The 22,223-nt window shown below is 48.2% G+C and overlaps 3 protein-coding genes across 3 annotated transcripts; 2 read left to right on the top strand and 1 right to left on the bottom strand.

Annotated features, from left to right (window-relative positions):
* Positions 1-3,503: 3,503 nt before the first annotated feature.
* Positions 3,504-5,983, bottom strand: LOC101758973 (putative pentatricopeptide repeat-containing protein At3g01580). The gene has a single exon (XM_004953568.3). It carries the CDS (start codon positions 5,908-5,910, stop codon positions 3,814-3,816), a length of 2,097 nt encoding a protein of 698 aa, XP_004953625.2. The 5' UTR covers positions 5,911-5,983; the 3' UTR covers positions 3,504-3,813.
* Positions 5,984-7,319: 1,336 nt separating this feature from the next.
* Positions 7,320-16,327, top strand: LOC101758567 (monodehydroascorbate reductase 4, peroxisomal). Its single transcript, XM_012842714.2, is given in 13 exon segments — positions 7,320-7,644; positions 8,673-8,724; positions 8,878-8,958; positions 9,203-9,321; positions 9,478-9,697; positions 9,812-9,930; positions 10,620-11,178; positions 12,400-12,504; positions 14,060-14,140; positions 14,385-14,503; positions 14,635-14,854; positions 15,004-15,119; positions 15,397-16,327. Coding segments are annotated over 13 exon segments (2,685 nt in total). The 5' UTR covers positions 7,320-7,521; the 3' UTR covers positions 16,168-16,327.
* An 872-nt stretch (positions 16,328-17,199) lies between these two features.
* Positions 17,200-19,304, top strand: LOC101758156 (lipase 1). The gene is made up of 4 exons (XM_004953566.3): positions 17,200-18,022; positions 18,213-18,302; positions 18,645-18,712; positions 18,831-19,304. The coding sequence occupies exons 1-4, from the start codon at positions 17,324-17,326 to the stop codon at positions 18,973-18,975; spliced, it is 1,002 nt and encodes a 333-aa protein (XP_004953623.1). The 5' UTR covers positions 17,200-17,323; the 3' UTR covers positions 18,976-19,304.
* Positions 19,305-22,223: the final 2,919 nt, after the last annotated feature.

The raw sequence follows: 22,223 nt of genomic DNA, 5'->3' as shown, positions 1-22,223 counted from the left end.
ACACGTGTGACGTGTATAAAGTTACGTACGTTGGGATAGAAAGAACCTTGAACTACATAAAGGAAAAATGTACGCTAGCTGAGATGCACTAGTACTATCATATCTCTACATCACTACATGACATGGAAACTTTGCAAGCAGTCATCACAAATGGATGCGTCCATGGTGTAGAGGACGGCGGTTTTGTACTCCGAGATGATCCACTCGTACTCTGCATATCAGCATGCACGCTACATGGTGTCAGACGACGGTTGTTTCATCCTTGTGTACGCTGCTCTCATCAGGTCGTGCATGCATAGCTTTGCATAGCAATTTGCACACCGGAGAACACGCAAAATTAACCTCGCGGGACCCGAGTCGAGTGCCCCACGGCGGCCGGCCAATATGCATCAAGGTACGGGCGCGGCGGGCTGCCTTGCGGCGCCGGCGGCCTTGTGATAGCCAGGCGAGAAGCGGCCGGGCTACTGTGATCGCTAGCTGCGCGACTCCCATCTTGGACGCCAGCGTGGGCAGCTGATCAGTGATCACGAACCAGTGCGAGCCGAGCCAGGGCGGGCGTCAACCAGCAACTGTTGGAGCTGTGCCTGTGTGCCGTTTGCACAATAGCATTGGATCCTAGGGCCATCGAGATTCGAGAGCAGGTCTGCCAAAGTCTGGGGGTTAATTTGCATATGCCAACCGGCAATTCTTTTCCGTCGATCATGCATATGTGGTGAGTCGTGGGCCAGCGTCCGCCAAACACAAACCAAGACACAGCTAGACAAGAGTCGAGAAGAAAAATGTTCGCTCTCCATTATACTACAACTTTGATGCTCTTGCGCTTCAATATGCATGAAGGAAATCAAGTGATGAGCCTTGGACATACTAGAGCATTACATTGTTATTGAAAGATAAGATGGAGCTATAGCACACAGTACAGCATCACTTCTGCTACTACACTACGACCACAACCACATAACAAGAGCATGCACGTACGTGCTGGGATAGATAGAACAAACACGGAAATAACTCGATCTAGGAACAAGTGCGAAGAATGCACGCGCATCGTTATTTATTTGCTAAAAGAAACTCCTAGCACGCAGCTAGAGTTATCAGGCGCCGCTTGTCCGCCGGCAGCTCCTCCCTGCCCAGCGGCACCGGCGCCCCCGCCTTGCCCAGCACCTCCTTGGCCGCCGTCGACACCTCCAACTTGCCCGGCACCGCCACCAGCTCCACCTTGTCCAGCCCCGCCTTGCCCACCACCTCCATGCTGATGGCGTGCGGCATGGCTATTGATGAAGGCCTGCGTAGTAGCATAAGCACTCATGTTGCAAACATCGCAGGTACGGTGAACTCGAGCCGCCGCCATTCGTACGTCTGTCAAGGAAGACAAAGCTAGCTAGCGGTTCGCGTCGAACACCATTTGCAAAATATAAATCCAAGAGGCCGGCCGGGTAGCTAGCTAGGTATATGTCCGTGTCTTGTCCTCGATCTCACACCATGCTAGTATCAGATAACTAATTAACCACAAACAACAATTACCTGATGGGGGGGTATCGGTCGAGTAGCCTCAGCTCTGGTGTAAGAGTTTCAAGTTTGTTGCAGGCAGGTAGCTATCTTGGGTTGGGTGTGGATTGTAGAGGGAATAGGAGGCCTTATGTAGCCGCGGCCGAGCGGAGGGAAGGGACTCCATTGCCATGATTTGTACGTGTTCCTGCTCCGGGTGGATACTGGATAGGGCCTTGGTGGAAGGGACCACATGCATGCAGGCCTTTCCTCACCATCCACCCTAAGCACACATGAAAACACAGACCCTTTCCTTAATTCCTTCCCTTTACTTTGGCAAACAGATTCGTTGACAAAGTGCCACCTCAGGCAGTTCTCCGAGCAGGCCGGGCAAGAAGCCGCGCGCTTCACGATGCCGGGCATGGAGGATCGGTGTCGTATCGTCGGATTGGATGATTACCATGATGATAAGCTGAAGCTTGCAATTGGGAAGGCACCGCCGCCTGTGCCAACGGGGTGAGACACAAACACACACCCCTGAAATTCTAGGAAGTGTGATATAATAAAAGCGAAACTACAAAGAGAGAAGAAAAATAGAAGTAGAAAAAAATCGAGAGCAAAAATAGGAAAAAGGCCTGATGCACGGCTGCTGAACGTTTTAGTCTGCTCTGTGCAGTACCTTTTTCTTAGCCTAACCGAGGACCAGCTTCACAGGAATTTCAAAGTCTACCTCTGGTGCAGTATTTCCTTAACTTTTCCTTTTTAATTCGGAGTAACTGCAAAACGTATACAAACTTCAAGAGGTCAAATATCTGGAGCACTTCTTCATATGCGCCAGTATGAAAGACTTTAATCATGTGCTACCATACTTCTATGTATGCATTAATTAGTGACCAAAACATCTTTACTACCTGTTGTGTAGGTTGAAGCTGACTAAATTCCTGTGACAATGTCCAGACCACACTTATTTAGTTATTTAGGCTAATCCCAATGGGAAGTTTCATACTGATGTTTCCAAAACAGCCACATAAGTAAGAATGAAATGAAATGGTGTTTGAAACTACCCTCCCAATGCATAATTTCATGGTATGGTTTCATAGGATCAAAATTGCATTTAATTTCATGACCCATTGAGAGTTGGTATTCGTGTACAGTTGGTTTCATCCACATGAAACTGGTTCCTTCTCTCTTTCTTCTTTAATTTCATGCCATGTCATCAAAAAATCATGTGTGGCATACTAATTAATGAGAATGAAACCTCGTAAAACTCTCCTTGGGAGTAGCCTTATGAATGGTGGTAACGGTTCCACAAACTTGGCATTTTAGAGTTCCACCTTTAATTTGTCAAAGTGTTACGAAATCCATCTGAGTGTTGAGGGTGACACAACTTTTTCCGGTTTTTGAGAATAAAAGAATAGACACAACCTATTTTGGGTGGTAACAACGCACCAGCTGGCAGATACTACTATACTACGCTAACTGTTGCATTTTTAACCTGTACTAACCAGTAGATCAAGGTGAAAGGACCAGTTCATTTCATAACCCAAAATCTAAAAGAAGAAACTACAGCTGCCAAGAAAGAGTTTCATGAAGCATATTGCAAGAAACAATTTTTCCCATATGTAAACTTTGCTATGTAAAATGAGTGTGATGCATTCAACAAACTTTGGTACACTCAACCATGAAATTCCCAAGCACATTAACATTCACAAAAAAAAGGAATACAACCCTAGCTGATTTCAGTACCTGCTCATTGCATCCTGTGCTTCCTACATAGTAGGGACAAAATACAAACACTAGTTTGCAATAAGAATACCTATGGGCTATTTTACCTACACGCAAGACAGGAAGCAGATCCATCAACATTCCGTTGTTAAGACGATATTAGCTCTTGAAAGTTGCACTCGTTAGAGCTAGTAATTTAATGTGAATGTTCTACTTTTGGGGGTTCCTATGCATTAAACTAATAATATATTTACAGAGAATCATCAATGAAGATCCCAGAGATCATCCAATTGTTCAAAATAAGACCAGCTCAAATACTTGCTTCAGTATGCTATCTTCATACAGAGGTTGCAGGTTGTATAAGAACTTTGAAATGCCCAAAAGCTTTAGGGAGAAAACTATGGGCTATGGCATGCTCCAACCTACCTATTTTTCTTTAAGTCAAATATGAATATGTTCTTCTCGAACTGTCAACTCGTACAATCTTAAAATTAGTACAAGCTTGTAAGATGAATTTCCACCTTTGTCCATGCCATTTTCCTCTACCTGTTGTCTCCTATAAATTCACCATCACTTGAGGAGCACTCAAGGATCAATTTCAACTCAGAGAAGAGCAAAATCCTCAATTATTAAGCCAGTGTCAATTTGAAAGGAACAGTCCTCGCTTCTCAACTTTTGTGACAGGTCACAGAGCAGGGTGCAGATATTCTCCTGATCTTGGTGAGACCACTCCCCAGCAATGAACCTGTGCTCTACATTATTGACCTCAACCGCACTGTAACCTGGCACTTTACGCAAACCTCTACCTCTCACCGTGTCTCTCGTATCATTTACACTTTCCCACTTCTCATCAAATGCATATATATTGGCCAAGAGATTGTAGTAGCCAACATGGTCAGGATCCAGATTCAAGAGATTCTTTGCTACTACTTCGATCATCTCAGTGTTGTTGTGTACTCTACAGGCAGCAAGCAAGGCACACCAAGCATGAGCAACAGCTCTCCCATCCATGTCATGAATGACACTTATGGCCTCTTGTAGTTCACCGGCCCGCCCAAGGAGATCAACCATGGCACTTTGATGTTCAGGATTTGGCATGACTCCATAAACTTGAGTCATGCTATCAAAAATTTGTCTTCCTTCCTGCACCAGGCAAGAGTGGCTGCATGCTGATAATACTGACACAAAAGTCACACTATTGGGTTTAATTGATGAGGCAATCATCGTTTGGTACAAGGCAACAGCTTCCTGACCAAGACCATGGGCTCCATAACCAGCAATCATTGAGCTCCACAGAACAACATCCTTTTCTGTGGTACTTTCAAAAACCCTGATAGCGCTATCTAAGTTTCCACATTTTGAATATAAATCAAGAAGTGCAGCCGCTACAAACACCTTATTGTCGAAACCACTTCTAACCAAATAACCATGGAGACAGATAGCTTGGCGAGCACCACCAGATTCCAAGCATGCACTGAGTACCTTCACCATTGTGACCGCATCAGGAGCATGATTATCCAATAACATGCATTTGAACACTTGGAGAGATTCATCAGGGAGACCATTTTGTGTGAGGCCACTGATGACTGCAGCCCAAGCTACCACATCTTTCTTTGGCATCCGATGGAAGAGGCGCATCGCCTCCTCATGACATGAGCACTTCATGTACATATCAACCAGCGCAGTTGCAACACCCACCTCAAGTTCACAACCCATCTTCACAGATTTGTGGTGGGTGCTCCTGCCTTCCTCAACATCCACAGCAAGTGCGCAAGCCTGCAGAACACTAACCAAAGTCACAGAATTCGGTTGGACACCCACCTGAACCATCTCCCTGTACACCTTCAATGCCTCGTGCGCGTCTCCTGATTGCAGATATCCTTTGATCATGCTGGTCCAAGTAACGACATCCCTATCTGCCATTCCCTCAAACACCCTCCTAGCTGCCTGGACATCCCCAATTTTCACATAAAACCCAAGAACAGCATTCACTAGAGCTAGATTATAACCCAAGTTGTTCCTGACAAGATACGCGTGTGACGCCTGCCCGTTCCGGGCATCCCCCAGTTGTGCCGCTGCCGAAATCACGCTCACAAGCGTGACCGGAGTCGGCACGACGCCCTGGCCAACCACATTCCTTGCAAAGAACTCCATTGCCTCCATGGCCAGTCCGTTCTGTTCATACCCAGTCACCACGGACGTCAAGAGCACGACGTCTGGCTTCTCCAACGCGCCGTACGCGTTGACAGCCCCGGCCATGTCTCCGCACCTGGCGTACATCTGCACGACCGCCGCGGCGACAAAGGCGTCCTCGGACGCGGCGCAAGAGCGTACGGCGACCGCGTGCACGGCGCGGCCGTGGGGGAGGGAGGGGAGCATGGCGCAGGCCCTGAGCAGGAGCGGGAAGGTGAAGCCGTCCGGGCGCACTCGGAGCCGCGGCACGAGGAGGGTAGCGGCGCGCCACTGCCGCGCGCGGAGGTGAGCGCGGAGGAGCGCATTAGCGAGGCGCGGCGTCGGGCAGGGTATTTCATCGAACAGGTCGCGGGCGAGGCCCGGTGGGTACGACTCGAGGACGTGCGCGGTGAGATAGTGCGAGGAGTGGAGGAGGCCTGAGCGGAGGAGGTGGGCGTGGAGGTGCGCGGCGGCGGGCGGGGTAGAGGCTGCGGCGGCAGCTTCTAGAAGCTTCTGGAGGGGTCGCATGTATCTGACGGAAAACACCGGACGTCGGCCGCTACGGTTGCCGACAACGGTTATCGGTTTTTCACTCTGGCAAATGCCAGCGGAAACTTTGGACGAAGTAGGGCTGTTTGGAGTGCGAAATTTGCTACCAGACACTCTTAGCAACACAATATAACTTCAGCATAAACATTTCTTTAGGAAATTCTTCACGTTAGTGTTAAACACACGACGACACATCGTCAAGGTAAATCACGTATTTTTTGGTATCAATTATTTCAAAATACTGATTGTATTTTCTATCACAATGCCTAAACTTTTTGTGATTCTTTTTATTGATTTTATAGTGTTCCTTCTACTCTCTGCTCTTCTAATATAGTTGATGTCTCGAGAAAACTGCCACACAAACATGTGCATAGAATAAAGAACAAAGAGAAGGATCAATCTAAATTCACAGGGTGAAGAACAACTTTTGATGGCATGTGGTATTAATTATTCTTAAATTATCATTTGATGGCATGCAATACTAATTATCCTCGAAATTATTTGATCATCATTTTGATTTTCATATATTCACCGGATATTTTGATTTTAAAAACTCCATAAGCACATTTCAATCAATTGTTGCAAATCAATATTATATCAGGAAAACTTTGAAGTACGATTTTATTCATCTAATTTTTTATATTCCCTCTGTCCTAGAATATAGCTACGTTTAGGTTTTTTTAAAGTCTAATCTTTTTAACTTTGACCAACAATATCTCTAAATACAATTTGTTTCAAATAAAAAAGGTTACATATTATAATATTTTTTTCACAATAAATCTACTAACATCATTTTTATTTATTAGTTTCTATGATTATTTTGCTCTTCGTAGTAAAATTGAAATTTTTTGAAAAAGGTCATAGCTATATTTTAGGATGGGAGTACTAATTTTGAAAAATGATTGATTTACCGTGGTAAAAACTTAGGAAGTTTAATTTTTCCCATTTACAAAATAATGAAGGGGAAATTATTTATTTGTTACCATAACTCAATGCTAGAGAGAGTGTCATAACTACATCACACGTAGAGTTCAGCACTCTATCTACGTCTAGATTTTCTTATGCTTATATGTATGTTTTATAAATGTTCATCGCCTTGTTTTGTCGGTACAATTTATTGTTATATTATGTTAAAACATGTATAGCTTGCAACAAAAACAAAAGAAAGAAAAAAAATGGCACCATTTTTCGGATTTAAAATTTAAAGGCGATATGAAATAAATTTCATAGCAATATTTCCCCAACGACCCAAATCTTGCCTACTTCTCATCCACATCCTGCACAGAAATAAATGACGGCAACAGATGGCGAGCACTTCCCTTCCACGAATCCTCCATCCAAAGAAAACCAAAATAAACGCCAAGAAATTCCCATCGTCCACATCGTTCACGCCTTTCTTTTTCTGTCTCGAGGCGAAGCGAGAGTGAGAAAACAAGCGAAGAAGATAACGGAGTGGGACCCGCAGGAAGCGGAGGAGGAGAGACCGGCAAGGCAAGGCAACGCGCCGTCATCTCCTCCCTCTCACCGAGGAGGTCAGACCTTCGACTAGTAGTCATGGCCCGCATCTAGGAGGGCGCCAGAAGGGACCGGATGGGGCGCGCGTTCGTGTACGTGATCCTGGGCGGCGGCGTGGCCGCGGGCTACGCCGCGCTCGAGTTCGCCCGCCGCGGCGGGTACTCCCGCGGCGAGCTCTGCATCATCTCCGAAGAGGCCGTAAGCTCCCTTCGCTTCCTTAGTTTTTATTTTCCATTTCGTTTGAGTCAGGATTCCTGTCCAACCTTCGACTGATAGGGCCCGCGCCGGAATGCTTCGGCACTCGGCAGCCTGGATTCCTTGTTCTATTGTTCCTCGAACTCTAATAGGATTACTACTTCAGATAGCATATACTGTATCTCTGGTCAAGTAGAACCGAGACAAGCAGGGGAAACAACCGTTGAATTGAGCTGAAAGGTTGCAATTTGGGGAAGTTGCTGACTAGTCTGCAGTTTGATAGTGAAATTTGATCGGTGAGGTATTGGTGTCAAAATCATTAGTACTCTTCAGGATTGGACCATCGATTTACTGTATCACCAAGGAATAGATGCTCCTTCCAAATTCCAAGAATCCGTTTTTTTTTCCTTTACTTTTTATGCAAGGAGCTAGAAAGGATCGCACCTTTTCAGTATGGTCTGTGGTCTCTAAATTCAGAGCCAGGAAGCTGCAAATCTTATTCTTATGGCCACGTCTCACTTTCGAATATCAATCAACACTGCCTGCCCTGAATGATATTCTTTTAGTGGTATACAAATAGGAAAAGTATGCAATTACAAAAACAATGCTATTTTACCTGAGGAGGCATGTAGCTGAATTTTTAGGTTTGCATGATGCAGTATTCTTTAACAATACCAAAATGATGTTTCAGCATTGTTCATCCACTAAAAGTACTGCTTTTTTTTTGTTCTCAAGATCAGGTACCGATTTGAAATTGCAATGTATTAGGTACCACTTACTTTTTTTTTAGAACAGATCTACTTAACCTTCTGGCTACTGCATACATGTAATTTATTTTTTCTCCTTGATAAACAAAACACTATGTGCGCTTTTCCGTTTTCTTTTTGCAAAATGGGACGCAGAATCCATTGGCATCAAAAACACATTCTTTTGCATGCAAATACTTCAGAGTTACCATTTAGTTCAGTGTTCTACAATTTTGTTAGTTGGAACCTGCTTCACTATTTATAACTTTTCTGTATTCTTTCCAGGCTGCTCCTTATGAACGTCCTGCATTAAGCAAAGGATATTTACTCCCAGAAGGTGATTTCATATGCGTCTGATGACTCACTATTCTAAATAATGAAACATTGCGTTCATTTTCTGCAACTAAAATAATTTTGGCTAATGTTGCTCCATTTTTTAGGCAACACTGTTAATATCACTGACTGTTATTAATCTCTGAGATATTTGCAGGTGCTTCTCGTCTTCCAGGATTTCATACTTGCGTTGGTGCTAATGATGAGTTACTGACAACAAAATGGTACGAAGAACAAGGTAGGTTTTCTATGTTCTTTACTGGATTCTATGACTATCATATGTTTTAAATATTGGCAAATTCTATAGATGATTAGATATTTAAGGAACATCTTATTGGTTATAATCTGTGCAGCTGATTCAGCGGATCCATCCATATGTTCTTTTTAATCCGTTCTTTCATTCAGTTCTGCTATGTCATTGTTCCTGTAAGAATGCATGAACATGATATATTCTATTTTCTAATTATTACTTTCTCGGTTAGGCATTGAACTTGTTCTTGGAACAAAAGTGATTTCTGCTGATGTGAGGCGCAAGACATTGCTTACAGGCACCGGAGAAACTATCAGCTACAAAACTCTTATTATTGCGACAGGTGCTCGGGTATTGGATCTATTTGTACTTCTTTTTTCGTCCATATTTTTTTGTTTCAAATTCATTTCTTCATAACACTTGCAATCCTTTACTGAAAAAAATGATCTAGCACGTGATGTTTGATTTATAATATTCATCTAAATTCCATCTCTTTACATAACATAGGCTTTGAAGTTGCAAGAATTCGGAATACAAGGTTCAGATGCTTCGAACATATGCTATTTACGCAATGTTGATGATGCGGATAAGTTAGTGAATGCGATGAAATCATGTCCTGGTGGAAATGCTGTTGTCATTGGTGGTGGCTACATCGGAATGGAATGTGCAGCGGCATTGGTTACTAACAAGATAAGGGTCACCATGGTCTTTCCTGAAAAACACTGCAGTAAGTAGTTGATTTCATCACCTAAATAAAATTTGAACAATTCATATCAGGGATCCCCACATGCTATAGTACCTCTCCTGCTGATCTAAATATGAAGTTGGTTTCTTTCTGCAGTGGGCCGTCTATTTACACCAAAAATTGCAGAATATTATGAAAACTACTACACCTCAAAAGGGGTCACCTTTGTTAAAGGAACTGTGCTTACATCCTTTGAAAAAGACACCACAGGGAAGGTGAGTTTCCATAGTTCCATACCATGAAACTGGAACTGCCTTGAGATAGATAGATATCAATTTTACATTTAGTACCAAGTAAAAATCATAGTCATATAACCAAGCCATGGTCGAGAAACCTCCTTTTCTGCAGTCCCTGGTAGTACATATGGATTAACTATTAGACATTTCCATCCACCTAAACTAAAAGTCATCATAATAAAACATAGTAAGATATTTACTTTTTTCCATTGATAGCTGGCTATAAATTAGGTTTTTCCTTTTTTGGAGAGAATGTTCAAATTGGGTTATTGATTTGGTCCTAATCTTGTCTCTTAGATATGACCTGCATGAGCCCTGTACATAATGGGATAATAAGCTATCTAGTTTATGACATTTTGGTATTGCTTGCTTTGACTGTTGATAATCCTGGAATAGAAATGGCTTGTTTCTCGAATAGCAAGCTGTGGCAACAATGAGTCAATGCCAGTGATGAGCTAACCCAGATTCATCAATCCCTATAAATCGTTTTCTTTACTGAATCTGGCGTATTTAGGAAATGAACGCCGACCTATTAGCTCTACTATTTTGAAGCCCAGTATTCACAATCTGGCCAACAATTTGAACCTCAAGCAGTGTCAGAAACTTAAGCTAGTGCCATTGTTGTTAACATTCGTAGTTAAAATAATTTTGTTTCTGTGTATGCACAGGTGACTGCCGTAATCCTGAAAGATGGTAGGCACCTTCCTGCTGATATGGTAGTGATCGGTATAGGTATCCGTGCGAACACTAGTCTGTTTGAAGGTCAGCTGGTGATGTCAATGGAGAATGGTGGGATAAAGGTAAATGGACAGTTGCAGACAAGTGACAGCTCTGTATATGCTGTTGGAGATGTTGCCGCATTCCCGATCAAGCTTTTTGATGGTGATATCCGACGGCTTGAGCATGTTGATTCAGCTCGTAGAACTGCTAGGCATGCAGTTGCATCCATCTTGGAGGCTTCAAAAGCCAGGGACATTGATTACCTACCATTCTTCTACTCCAGAGTCTTCACATTGTCCTGGCAGTTCTATGGGGATAATGTTGGGGAAGTGGTTCACTTTGGAGACTTCACAAGCAGCAGCCCAAGGTTTGGTGCATATTGGGTGAATAAAGGCCGAATTGCAGGTGCATTTCTTGAAGGTGGAAGCCGGGATGAATACGAGGCCATATCAGTCACTGTTCGGCGGAAAGCCAAGGTCGTAAACATGGCTGAACTTGGAAAACAAGGTCTGGCGTTTGCCATTCAGGAGAGCCAGACGGAGGCGCCTGACAGTGGGCTTGCCGTGGTTGGAAAACCTACTTATGCATGGCATGCCACAGCTGGTGTGGTTGCAGCAGTGTCAATCGCGGCGATTGGTTATTGGTATGGCAGGAAGCGCCGCAGGTGGTGAATTCAGGGCCACCGTTTTATTTTGTGTGCCATCTGTTGTGCCTACAGCAACAATTTCGCTGGATCTTGTGGTCAGCTGATGCAACAAGTCATGTGTAGCATGTATGAAAGTATAGTATACAAAGTTACAAACACCATCATGTACTGTTTAATGAGCAAAGTTCTGCTACTAAAGTCTCATCAGGAGCACTCTTGTTGTAAAATCACAATTCTTTCCCAAATGAGATGCATAATTCTGTGACCTTGCTGGCCACCTTGTGGCACCCGAGGTCGTGCTAGCTGATGTGCGTGTTGGCGTGCCTCTGGCGTTAGGTCTCTCTTTTGCTATCCTGTTTTATTTTCCTTGTCTCGCCGTCTCTGCTTTCTTTTGTGTAGAAAACTGTTGCACTTCCTCTCTATCTTATCCCATGGGCTAAACTTTAGCCCTCTTTTTTGGATGTCAAATAGAAGGATTAAATATGGGCTAATTGCACAGATAAGGGCTAATTGGTGGTTAGAGCCTATTAGCCCTAATGAGCCCATTAGCAACATTCTGAAAAGTTGCAATCACTTTTCTTCACCCAGAAGGATCCCGATATCCCAATTTTTCCTTGACGACGAGGAAAAGAAGGCACCGATCGGGCCCCGCGGGAGGAGAGGCGCCGGCAAGGAATAGTTTCGTTTCCTGCCACTGCCATGCCGGCCCCGCGCTTGCTCTCCTCCCCGCAAGCCAAGAACCTGGCCGGAGGGGCCTGATCGAGCCGTTCTGCGATCGCGGCTACTTAAGCTCATCCATGGAGGGCGGGAAACGGCGAGACGTGGGAGAGATATAGACAGAGAGAGGGAGAAACGGCGCGAAGGAACCGGAACCAGATGAGCCGCGCGTTCACGTACGTGATCCTGGGCGGCGGCGTGGCCGCGGGTTACGCGGCGCTCGAGTTCGTCCGCCGCCGCGGCGACGCCGCCCTCGGCGAGCTCTGCATCATCTCCGAGGAGGCCGTACGCTTCCCTTCCTCCCTTTCCTTTCCACGCTCTGCATTTTGCTGTTCAATTGAGCATGCAAAGCACTCTGCAGAAAGAAACGTCTCTGTGGTTTTGTTGCCGGCCAATCATTTCTCCGATCACTTGACAGGTTGCTCCTTACGAACGTCCTGCGTTAAGCAAAGGCTATCTGCTACCGGAAGGTGCGTGCATTTTCCAGTCTCAGATCGAAACATGCGTGAATTGCAATTTGCAACATTAACCTTCATCTCGTCAGTCGTCAGTTCATCCAAACCCCACTACTGCCGCTGCCGATAGCAGCGTTGCTGCTGACAGAGCTAGCTGATCGTGCTCCATTCTACTAAGATCTGTGCTCAGATTCGTCATGGATACTAGATCATCGCCATTTTCCTCGGATGCGGCGATTGTGGGCTGCGACTGTGAGTCCTGCAGCGAACGCCACGCAGCGGCGTCCTCCATGAGCAGGTAGCCTCCGGCCGGTGTCCGTCGAGCCCCCTGCTCGTGTACTCCGAAGTAGCCGTTAAAGAACCGGAGAACCTAGACGCAGACGGGTTACACTCAGAGTGGCCGGCGGCGGAAGCCTCGGCGGCGCCGGCGACCGGCGGGGTGGGGGGAGAGGGTAAGTGACTTTTGCGTTCTTTGGAGAAGAACTCGAGTCCAACAGCTAGAATAGCACCCTTTAACCTGGACTGCGGTCAAAAAAATATTTTTCAAATACACCCCTAATTTGGATCGCGATTATTCTCTGCGATCCAATATTTTATATAAAGACCCCTACGATCCGATTTTTTACATAATATTCCCTAAATCGGATCGCGACTATTAATCGCGATCCGATTATTTACATAAAACCCCCTAACATTTACATATTAGTCCCTTCTTTGCCTCTGCTATCCCTATCCTCGCTCTTTCCCCGTGGCCCCTCCAGTCAGCCGGCGGCCGGCCGCCGGCGACATGGACTCGCCGGAGTCGGAGAGCTATGCAATGGTGGAAGCAGATATCCAGGTCATTCATGCCATCCTCGTGCTCCTCCTTCTTTCCTCCGCCTACGCATCCGTCCATGGTCGTAGATCCTCACCTTCCCAGGCTCCGGCGGCGACTCGGTGCGGAGGATTGGTGGATCCAAGGGTGAGCGGGTTCAGTAATCATGTGGATGCGCTCGATCTCCGTAACGCCGCACTGCTCAACCGCGCTCCTCTTCGCTCGTGACCCCGCGCTCGACCACCTTGGACCTTGCCATCGTGCTCGGCGGTCAGACAACGTTCAGTGTCTCCGACCCCGCCGCGCCGCCGTTTGGGACCATGCCATGCAGCTCCGCTGTGAGCGGAGGTATCTAAGGGCTACTTACTTCTTTTGCATGCGATTAGATTGGATCAATAAGGTGCAGCTGAAATTAATAGGATTTGGAGTTAGTCTGCTACATGCATCTGTGAAATGATTCAGTTGATAGCTGCTTGCAAGATTGCGGCAACCGGCAGTAAAAACTGCTAAGCAGTTCTTTCAAATTATATACTGTTTCGAGTAGAGTGTAGAAAGGGCACACACTGTTTCGAAACTGCATGAATTTCAGATTGACTTGTTTTTCCGTGCAATGTCATCAATCATCATTATCATACAGACGAGCAGATGTTTACTTGCTATCGCTGTCCACATATAAAGTATGCTTAAATGATTTGGGTGCTGCAGATCTTGAAATCTATTTTTACTTGAGAGCTTTGGATTTTATCACATTTGCAGGTGGTGCTCGCCTCCCAGCATTTCATACTTGTGTTGGAGCTAACGATCAGTTACTTACAGCAGAATGGTACAGAGAACATGGTATGCTCCTGCCAATGTTTATTTATGCTTTGCATGTTGGCAATCTCCATGTTTGGTTAGATTTCAATTGGACTATTAACATCTGGAAAGTGACAAGAGTTAGTGTTACCGTCCTTTTATTTTCTGACATAGATGGATCAGCACGTCTGATTTTCCATCATCTGTAGTTTGATCTGTAATCAATTCAATTTCTTATTTAGTAACTGTTCAGCAATATGGATGATATGTTTTATCACTTGGCTAGGAATTGAGCTTATTCTTGGAACGAAGGTAATTTCTGCGGATGTGCGTCGGAAGACATTGGTTACTTCCATAGGGAAAACTATCAACTATAAAACTCTTATTGTTGCAACGGGTGCTCGGGTATGTTGAGATTTTGTTTGTGGTTATCAGGTTATGTATGATTAGCCTGCTATTTTTGGACTTAACATGTATCCTATGTGTTTACCAGGAAATCGATTTAGAACATGTTATTTTGTCTGTTTAAAATGTAGGCCTCGAAGCTGGAAGAATTTGGAGTGAGTGGCTCCGATGCTGAGAACGTCTGTTATCTGCGCAATATTGTGGATGCAGATAAATTAGTCCGTGTAATGAGATCATCTCCTGGTGGCAATGCTATTGTCATTGGTGGTGGGTACATAGGAATGGAATGTGCAGCTGCTTTAGTTGCCAACAAGATAAAGGTTACCATAGTCTTCCCTGGAAAATACTGCAGTAAGTAGCTGATGCTATTATTCGATGAACATCTGAAGTCTGAATACTATGCCTCTTTATATGCACATCAGTGCTTAGCACACACACAATATCCTTTTTCTTAATTATGTTTAAATGCCAAAATATGTGCATTGATTTTTAATTTTCAGTGGATCGTCTGTTTACACAAAAAATTGCTGAATTCTACGAGAACTACTATACTTCAAAAGGAGTTACTTTTATCAAAGGAACTGCAGTTTCCTCACTGGAGGTCTCATCTGGGATGGTGAGTTTCCGTTCGGCCATTCCATGAAACTTTTACAGTAGACGATATGAAGATAAGGTATATTCACAGATTGCCAGTAGGATGTACGTTCACCATCTCCTAGCAGCTTTTCACTGGAAATATGAAGTTTCAAGTAGCTGATTTGTGCCAAACTGCCTATCAAATTAATCGATACCAACTATCATCAACTCTGCTCTGCTATACCTGAAAGTTTGAAGTGTACTACTTCCATTTGATTATCTGAATTTCCAGCAATAATTTTTGCATGCACGCACAGGTGACCACAGCAATACTGCGAGACGGCAGGCCCCTACCTGCCGACATGGTCGTGGTCGGCATCGGGGCGCGCGCGAACACCGCGCTCTTCGAAGGCCAGCTGACATTGGAGAAGGGCGGCATCAAGGTGAACGGGCAGATGCAGACGAGCGACGCCTCCGTGTACGCGGTGGGCGACGTGGCCGCGTTCCCCGTCAAGCTCTTCGGCGGCGACGCCCGCCGGCTCGAGCACGTCGACTGCGCACGCAGGACCGCCAGGCACGCCGTCGCGGCGGTTCTGGACCCCACGGGCGCCGCCGGGGACATCGACTACCTGCCCTTCTTCTACTCCAGGGTGTTCGCCCTGTCGTGGCGGTTCTACGGCGACAACGCCGGGGAGGCCGTCCACTTCGGGGACCTGGGCTTCTCCTCCGCCTCGTCCACGCCCAAGTTCGGCGCGTTCTGGGTCAGCTCGGGCCGGATCGCCGGCGCGTTCCTGGAGGGCGGGAGCCCGGAGGAGTACGAGGCGATCGCGCACGCCGTCCGGCGCGGGGCGGCGGTCCCGGACGTGGCCCAGCTGGTGCGGGAGGGCCTCGCGTTCGTCGTTCGGGAGGGCCAGAGCGGAGCCGCTCGGCCGCGTCCGAGTGGGCCTAGTGGCCGCGGCTTCGACGGCGGCGACAAGCCTGGCTACGCGTGGCACGCCACGGTGGGCGTGGCCGCGGCCGTGTCCATCGCGGCGCTCGCGTTCTGGTACGCCCGGAAGGCGCCGTGCGTGGTGAAGCGCGGCTTCTGAATAAGCTTGGTACCGCTGCGATGAGTGTACTTGTACATGTACCAGGTGCCAGCCACTAAATTAAAGGTTTCTACAACGAAATGCCCGTCATTGTATCAAACGTAAACACGTCAAAATTATAAAGTGTATCATGTTCTCGTAAACCATTCTTCAATCAGAATTTCGATCAAGTTTCTTTTTTAAGTACAAAGCTACGTGAGGGGATAAAAACTTCTGAATGTCTGTTCGAGTCCAGGAGCCATCAAACGAAAACTTCAAAGAGGAACGACTGAACATGCACGAAGAATTGTTTTTTTTAAGGTAAAACACGGAGAATTGTTGGAAGAGTGACCGAGATCAAACCATGTCCTGGCCTTCTTTCGGACGGAAGTATACGTAAGCAGTATGGTATGTCATGTTTGATGGTATTGACGCCAAATGATCTGATCGCACAATGATCGAAAGAGGAACAAGGGATAAGATTTGAACGGGAAAACCACATGCCAAGGAAAGAAACATGAGCGTTCATAAGCGGAGACCCATTGTACATGCGAGATCAATTCACAACAAATTAAATCAAAACGATTGCCTGTCATGGTCGCATAAAACCATCCTCCCATCAGAATCCGGATCCTGATCACAGTATAACCAGCGTCTTTTCAAGTACAGCACTACGTAAGAGACCGAAAGCTCCTTCGTAAGCCATCCATCAAACAGTCAAGACAAATAATACGAGGAATGGCTGAATCAATGTCAGGGCAGCCGGCAACGCCACTGGGATCGGTTAGTTGCACCAGCCCAAGCTACCGCGCGCATGTGTGCATCCCGGTAGATCACTGAACCCGCCCTCCACTTCCCCTTGTCCTCTCTCCACTCTCCCGCTGCCGCCGGGGCCCTCGCCACCCAAACCCCACCCGCCCGCCGGCTCGCGCCCGCCCGTCGCCGTCACTGGTCGTTACACCGCTCCCCTTCGTCGTTGTACTTGCGCGGTTGCGCAGCCCATGCCTACACACACAGGCTCCCGCCGACCCTGCTCCGGCGCCACCGTACCTCTCTATTAATACGATCCCGGCGCCAACGATTGAGCCACAGCTAGCTGCCACGCACCGACCAACACGCAGCCGCGAGCAAGCAGAGCTAGGCGCGAGGAAGGAACAAGAACGGCCGATCGAGCAAGATGGTCAACTTCATCGAGGCGCAGAAGCCGCTGCTGTCGCGGCTGATGAAGATGGCCGGGCTCCGCCCCATCGAGATCGAGCTGGAGCCGGGCACCACCATGCACATCTGGGCGCCCAAGCACCACGTCGGCAAGAAGGGCACCACCATCAGCCCGCTCGAGCCTACCTCCGCCGCCACCGCCGCCAAGAAGTCCAAAAGTAGCAAAAAGAGGAGCCCGGAGTCGAAGCCCAACGTGGTGCTCATCCACGGCTTCGCCGCCGAGGGCAACGTGACGTGGCAGTTCAACTTCGGCGTGCTCGTGTCGCGCTACAACCTCTACATCCCGGACCTCATGTTCTTCGGCGGGTCCTCGACGGCGAGCGCCGACCGGTCGCCGGACTTCCAGGCGGGGTGCGTGGCGGCGGCGCTGGCGCGGCTGGGCGTGGCGCGGTGCGACGTCGTGGGGTTCAGCTACGGCGGGATGGTGGCGTTCAAGCTGGCGGAGGCGCGGCCGGATCTGGTGCGGTCGCTGTGCGTGTCCGGGTCCGTGGTGGCCATGACGGACGCCGTGAACAGGGAGGCCATGGAGCGGCTGGGCGCGGGGTCGTCGGCCGAGCTGCTCATGCCCGAGACGCTCAAGGGGCTCAAGGCCCTGCTCTCCATCTCCATGTACAAGAAGATGTGGTTCCCGGACAGGTTCTACAAGGACTACCTCAAGGTGAATTCTAGCCGTTTCTGTTGTTGTTACACTAGCAGTATCAATTAAGAAGTAAAAATATGATAAACATAGAGTTTGTGTGTTTTATTATGTGACTAGTAACATAGTACATGCTTTGATCATCTCTGAATTCAGTGTTTATTGGGGTCCGTTTTTGTTGATGATTATGCTTGTGTTTGGTGGCAAGCAGGTGATGTTCACCAACAGGAAGGAGAGGATGGAACTGTTGCAGGGGCTGTTAACCAGCACCATGGACGCCAAGATCCCTGTTTTCCAACAGGTACCTTAATTTTCTACAAAATCAAACCAACCCGCAGCTACTTGATTTGTTCACCAACCTAGAGAAGTAGAGATGCATGATGGAAATATAGGAGCTCCGTGTCAGGCTCAGGCAGCTGAGATCTGAGTAGCTGACTGATGAAAGTGACCGGCAGAGTGCCGCCGACTAGAGTAGTTTGTTTGTTAAGAAGGGCCATCAGGCCAACTACCAAAGGCCCAGAACCATTCGAGTGAACGGCCCAAACTTGCTAGTGCAAATGGTCCACCTGATCTTTTGGAGAAAGGAAGCCCACTTGATTTGTTGCCATGTACAGAAAGGTTAAAATTTTCGCCGTGGTTGCAGAAAATAATGCTGCTGTGGGGCGAGGAGGACAAGATCTTCGACATCGAGCTCGCCAAGAAGATGAAAGAGTAAGCAGCTCCCCGGCTTTGCTCTACCCATCGAAATTCTACTATTTATCCTCGTATCAGAAATCCACAAGGCCCGGGCGGCCCGGCGCTAACCTCGAGCGACCAAACGAAATCGCAGGCAGCTCGGCGACAACTGCTTCCTGCACGGCATCCGCAAGGCCGGCCACCTGCTCCACGTCGAGCGGCCGTGCGCCTACAACCGCCAGCTCCAGAGGTGGCTCGCCTACGTCAACTCCCCCGCCGGAGGAGACCAGGCCAGCTGATCTGCTGATGCATGTGTGCTCCCTGCTCCTGATCCTGGGGATCATGCATGCATGCACATGCCCAGTTCCACATGATACGCCGTGACCATTCCTTCGATATGCACCTGTTCTTGCTCAGTTATTCGTGTTCTGTTTTTGCGAGAAGTAGGCAGCCGACAGGCCAACACACTGTAGAGTTGACCTCCTGGGCCTGGTGGTTCAGTATACTCATGATCGCCTCATTCGTCTTGGATTCAATTCTTTGTAATTCTTCAGTCAACTACACGCGCAATGCAATGTAACACAAATACTACATCCCATACCGCATACATACGTCCCAGAAGGCAGAAGCTCGGTCTCCTACTCTCGTTGACTCATTCTTCGTTTTGGTTCCATTCGGAATGTCCGAACCCATGTGAGGGCTGCTGGGGTGTCCATGAAGTACACGCACCACCCCTCTCTGACGCCCCCGGCCGGCCGGCGTCCAAGTCCAACTGGTTGCTGATCCTAGTCCGTGCCATGACGGTTCCCCTGCAAAAGCCAAGCCCCCCTCAGTGCGCGCGTGAGCGTGGCCACCACCACGACGAGACCGGAGGGAGCAAACCGGAAGTCACGTCGCGGATCGCCCACCCAGGGCGCCGCGTGTACGAGCGTGGACTGTAGCCAACACGCGAGGGCGAGGGCCAACAATGCGCGGCCACTGTGCAGGGCTGCAAGCTGGAGCTCCGTCCGGTCAGGCCACCCGGGGAGGCAGCTTTTCCACATGGATCCTGTCCGTGGATCGCTGTCCCGTTACCGTGCACCTCCGGGCTCCGGCCGGCCGAACGGACCAGTCAAATACCACGTCGATCGATCGACCGGCCGGCCGGCGGATCTCGCCGTCCGTTCCGATGGATGGATCGATTGACCCCCTAGCTTGCGCGCGAGGACCACCGCACCACGCAGCTGCTGCAGCACAGCAGCAGAGGCACTCCACGTCATCATGTGGGCGCGTCGTCGTCCTCCCGCCTTCGTGCTGGTGCATGCTGGAGGTACGTGCTGCTCCTGCTCCTGGTCAGCCGGCGTGATTACCAGCCCGGTGGTGCCTGCCCGGCCTGGCGGCCTCTGTGCCTCTCTGCCTCTGCGCCGGCAGCCGGCCCGCTGCAGGAGTCAGGGCGGAGCCGGAGAGCCGCCTCGCGCCGGCCGCCGCACGTTGATTGGCTTGTCGGGTCCGTGCGGCGCGCGCGCGCGCGTGCGTCTGACGGCGCGCGCCATCGACGCCCCTCGCGCCGGCCGCTCTGCACGGCTCTGCAACTCCGGCGCTAGCCCACAGGCCTCCTCCTCCTGAAACTTCCGCCCGGGCTCGTAGGTCTATTTTCCGACTGAATTCATGCGCACGCGTACGTGCACGGCTCGGTGATCTGCTGCAATAAGGGACGGGCGCCAGTCGGCGATGGTAGTTCAATTGGAGTTTGTAATGCTGCTTGACGTGCGTACGCGGGTACGCGCACGGTGCACGGTCGTCGCTCGGTTGGTGAAGCCACCACCTACACTGCTCGTAGGAAGAGGGATGGCACGAGCACTCCTCCTCGTCTCTGCCTGGTGCAGACGCGCAGTAGTCTCTGCTGAATAAATGAGCGGAGCAGCTGAGCAGGCCATGCACATGCACGGAGGGGTCGCAAGCAGCGCGTTTTAGGAAGACAGATATATAGTTCCAACCTCGATAAAAAAAATTATGTTTGCCAGTGGTCTCATAAGAATGTATATCCTCTAAATATTTATTGTTAAATAAATAAAAGAAATGTTACAAAAAAAACTCATAAGAGGTTTTTAAATACCTAGCAGATATTCGGTTAGTTTGGCCTCCGAAACTGGTCGGATATACTCACTTACTATGAGGTACTTACTAGAGATGCTAAAGGTATCCGTTTAAGAGAATCACATTGACACTGATGGCACTAAAAAATCAAGCTAAGTGGGATCCACGGCCAATCTTAATGGTGAACATGTCAAAACTCTAAGAAAACTCTTGGAAAAAAAATCTTATTTGGGTCAAGCCTAATCACTAGCTATCCAACAAATTAACTACATTGGTTAACCCACGAACATGAAAGGCAACATATCTAGTGCAAATCAACTAACCTGTGCAACCTTAGAAACTACGAATCAGAACCGCAGGATGGCAATCCAATGGATGGGATAAGAGGTGGGACTATTTTGCGCTTAAGCCCCCCACCCGCCGACCATTTTGCTAATACTCCCTGCTGCCCGCGTCTGTTCCCACATCACTAGGCCCTTCCGTCGCCGAGTTTGGGGGCATCACGAGTCGCCTTAGAGGCCGCCGCCACGCCTGTGCTCCCTGGCGTCCTGTTGGATTCCGCCGCCCCTGCCTGGTCCCGTTGGATTCCGCTGCCCCCGGCCTGATCTGGTCCCGCCCACTTCCTGCCGAGCCTGTGCTTCTTCGTGGCAGCGCCCGTGCTCCCCGGCGTCCCGTCGGATTCTGCCGCCCCCACCTGGTGCCCGTCGCCCCCGCCCGTGGGAGCTCGGTTGAAAGCGTCGTGGGTGCGGATTGGTTCAGTTCATGGGAAGATGTTGCTGTTGGTTCATGGCTCGTATCTCCTTGATTGTCACCCAAAGATAGATCCTGGAACGCAGATTCTGTAATTAGCTGGTCATCATGTGAGGAACTTTCAGAGTTACCAGTTTTCAAACTTCCATTACTCTTCTTATTCATTGATGCAGCAGAAGCACTAACACTATCAACTTCAGCTTCAGAAACTGTTCGCAAGCTTTTGCATATTCTTTGCATTGTGCTGGTCGGCCATCCAACCGATTTAATATATTTTGTGATAACCATCGGCCAGGCGGCCGATAGAAAACAGGATGCTATTGAGCTGCCGCTCCACCATAGCTAAAGCCACAAGCCGATGAGATCTAAACTAAACTCTCCACCAATATCTCTAGATGAAACCACAGCGATGCGCCCGGTAGTTGCAGTCTAGAAATATTTAGCAGGATGTTAATCTGAACCCCACCAGCCGATGAATCCAATCATAACGAAACTTAATCCCAACAGCACTCGAAGGGGTAACCAAGATTAAGATGCAACAGGCTATTAAAAATACATCTATCATCTATTCCGACAGAATTAATAACAATTAATATGTTGTAAACGGCAAGACGATAGAACAGATAAATATCAGCCGATGCAGACTTAATCAAGGCGAGATAACTGGTGAATACCGTAGATCAAGACAGAAGCGATGCGCCGTAAGTCAAAGATCCAAGAT

Source organism: Setaria italica, chromosome I (assembly GCF_000263155.2).
Source record: "Setaria italica strain Yugu1 chromosome I, Setaria_italica_v2.0, whole genome shotgun sequence".
Taxonomy (NCBI): domain Eukaryota; kingdom Viridiplantae; phylum Streptophyta; class Magnoliopsida; order Poales; family Poaceae; genus Setaria; species Setaria italica.
The sequence above is the reverse complement of the archived record's forward strand: the minus strand, read 5'-3'. Positions and strand labels throughout refer to the sequence as shown.

Coding starts and splice junctions, on each gene's coding strand:
- LOC101758973 (XM_004953568.3), bottom strand. CDS start 5,910: ATGCGACCCCTCCAGAAGCTTCTAGAAGCTGCCGCCGCAGCCTCTACC.
- LOC101758156 (XM_004953566.3), top strand. CDS start 17,324: ATGGTCAACTTCATCGAGGCGCAGAAGCCGCTGCTGTCGCGGCTGATG. Junction 18,023..18,212: donor TCTACAAGGACTACCTCAAG/GTGAATTCTAGC, acceptor GGTGGCAAGCAG/GTGATGTTCACCAACAGGAA. Junction 18,713..18,830: donor CTCGCCAAGAAGATGAAAGA/GTAAGCAGCTCC, acceptor ACGAAATCGCAG/GCAGCTCGGCGACAACTGCT.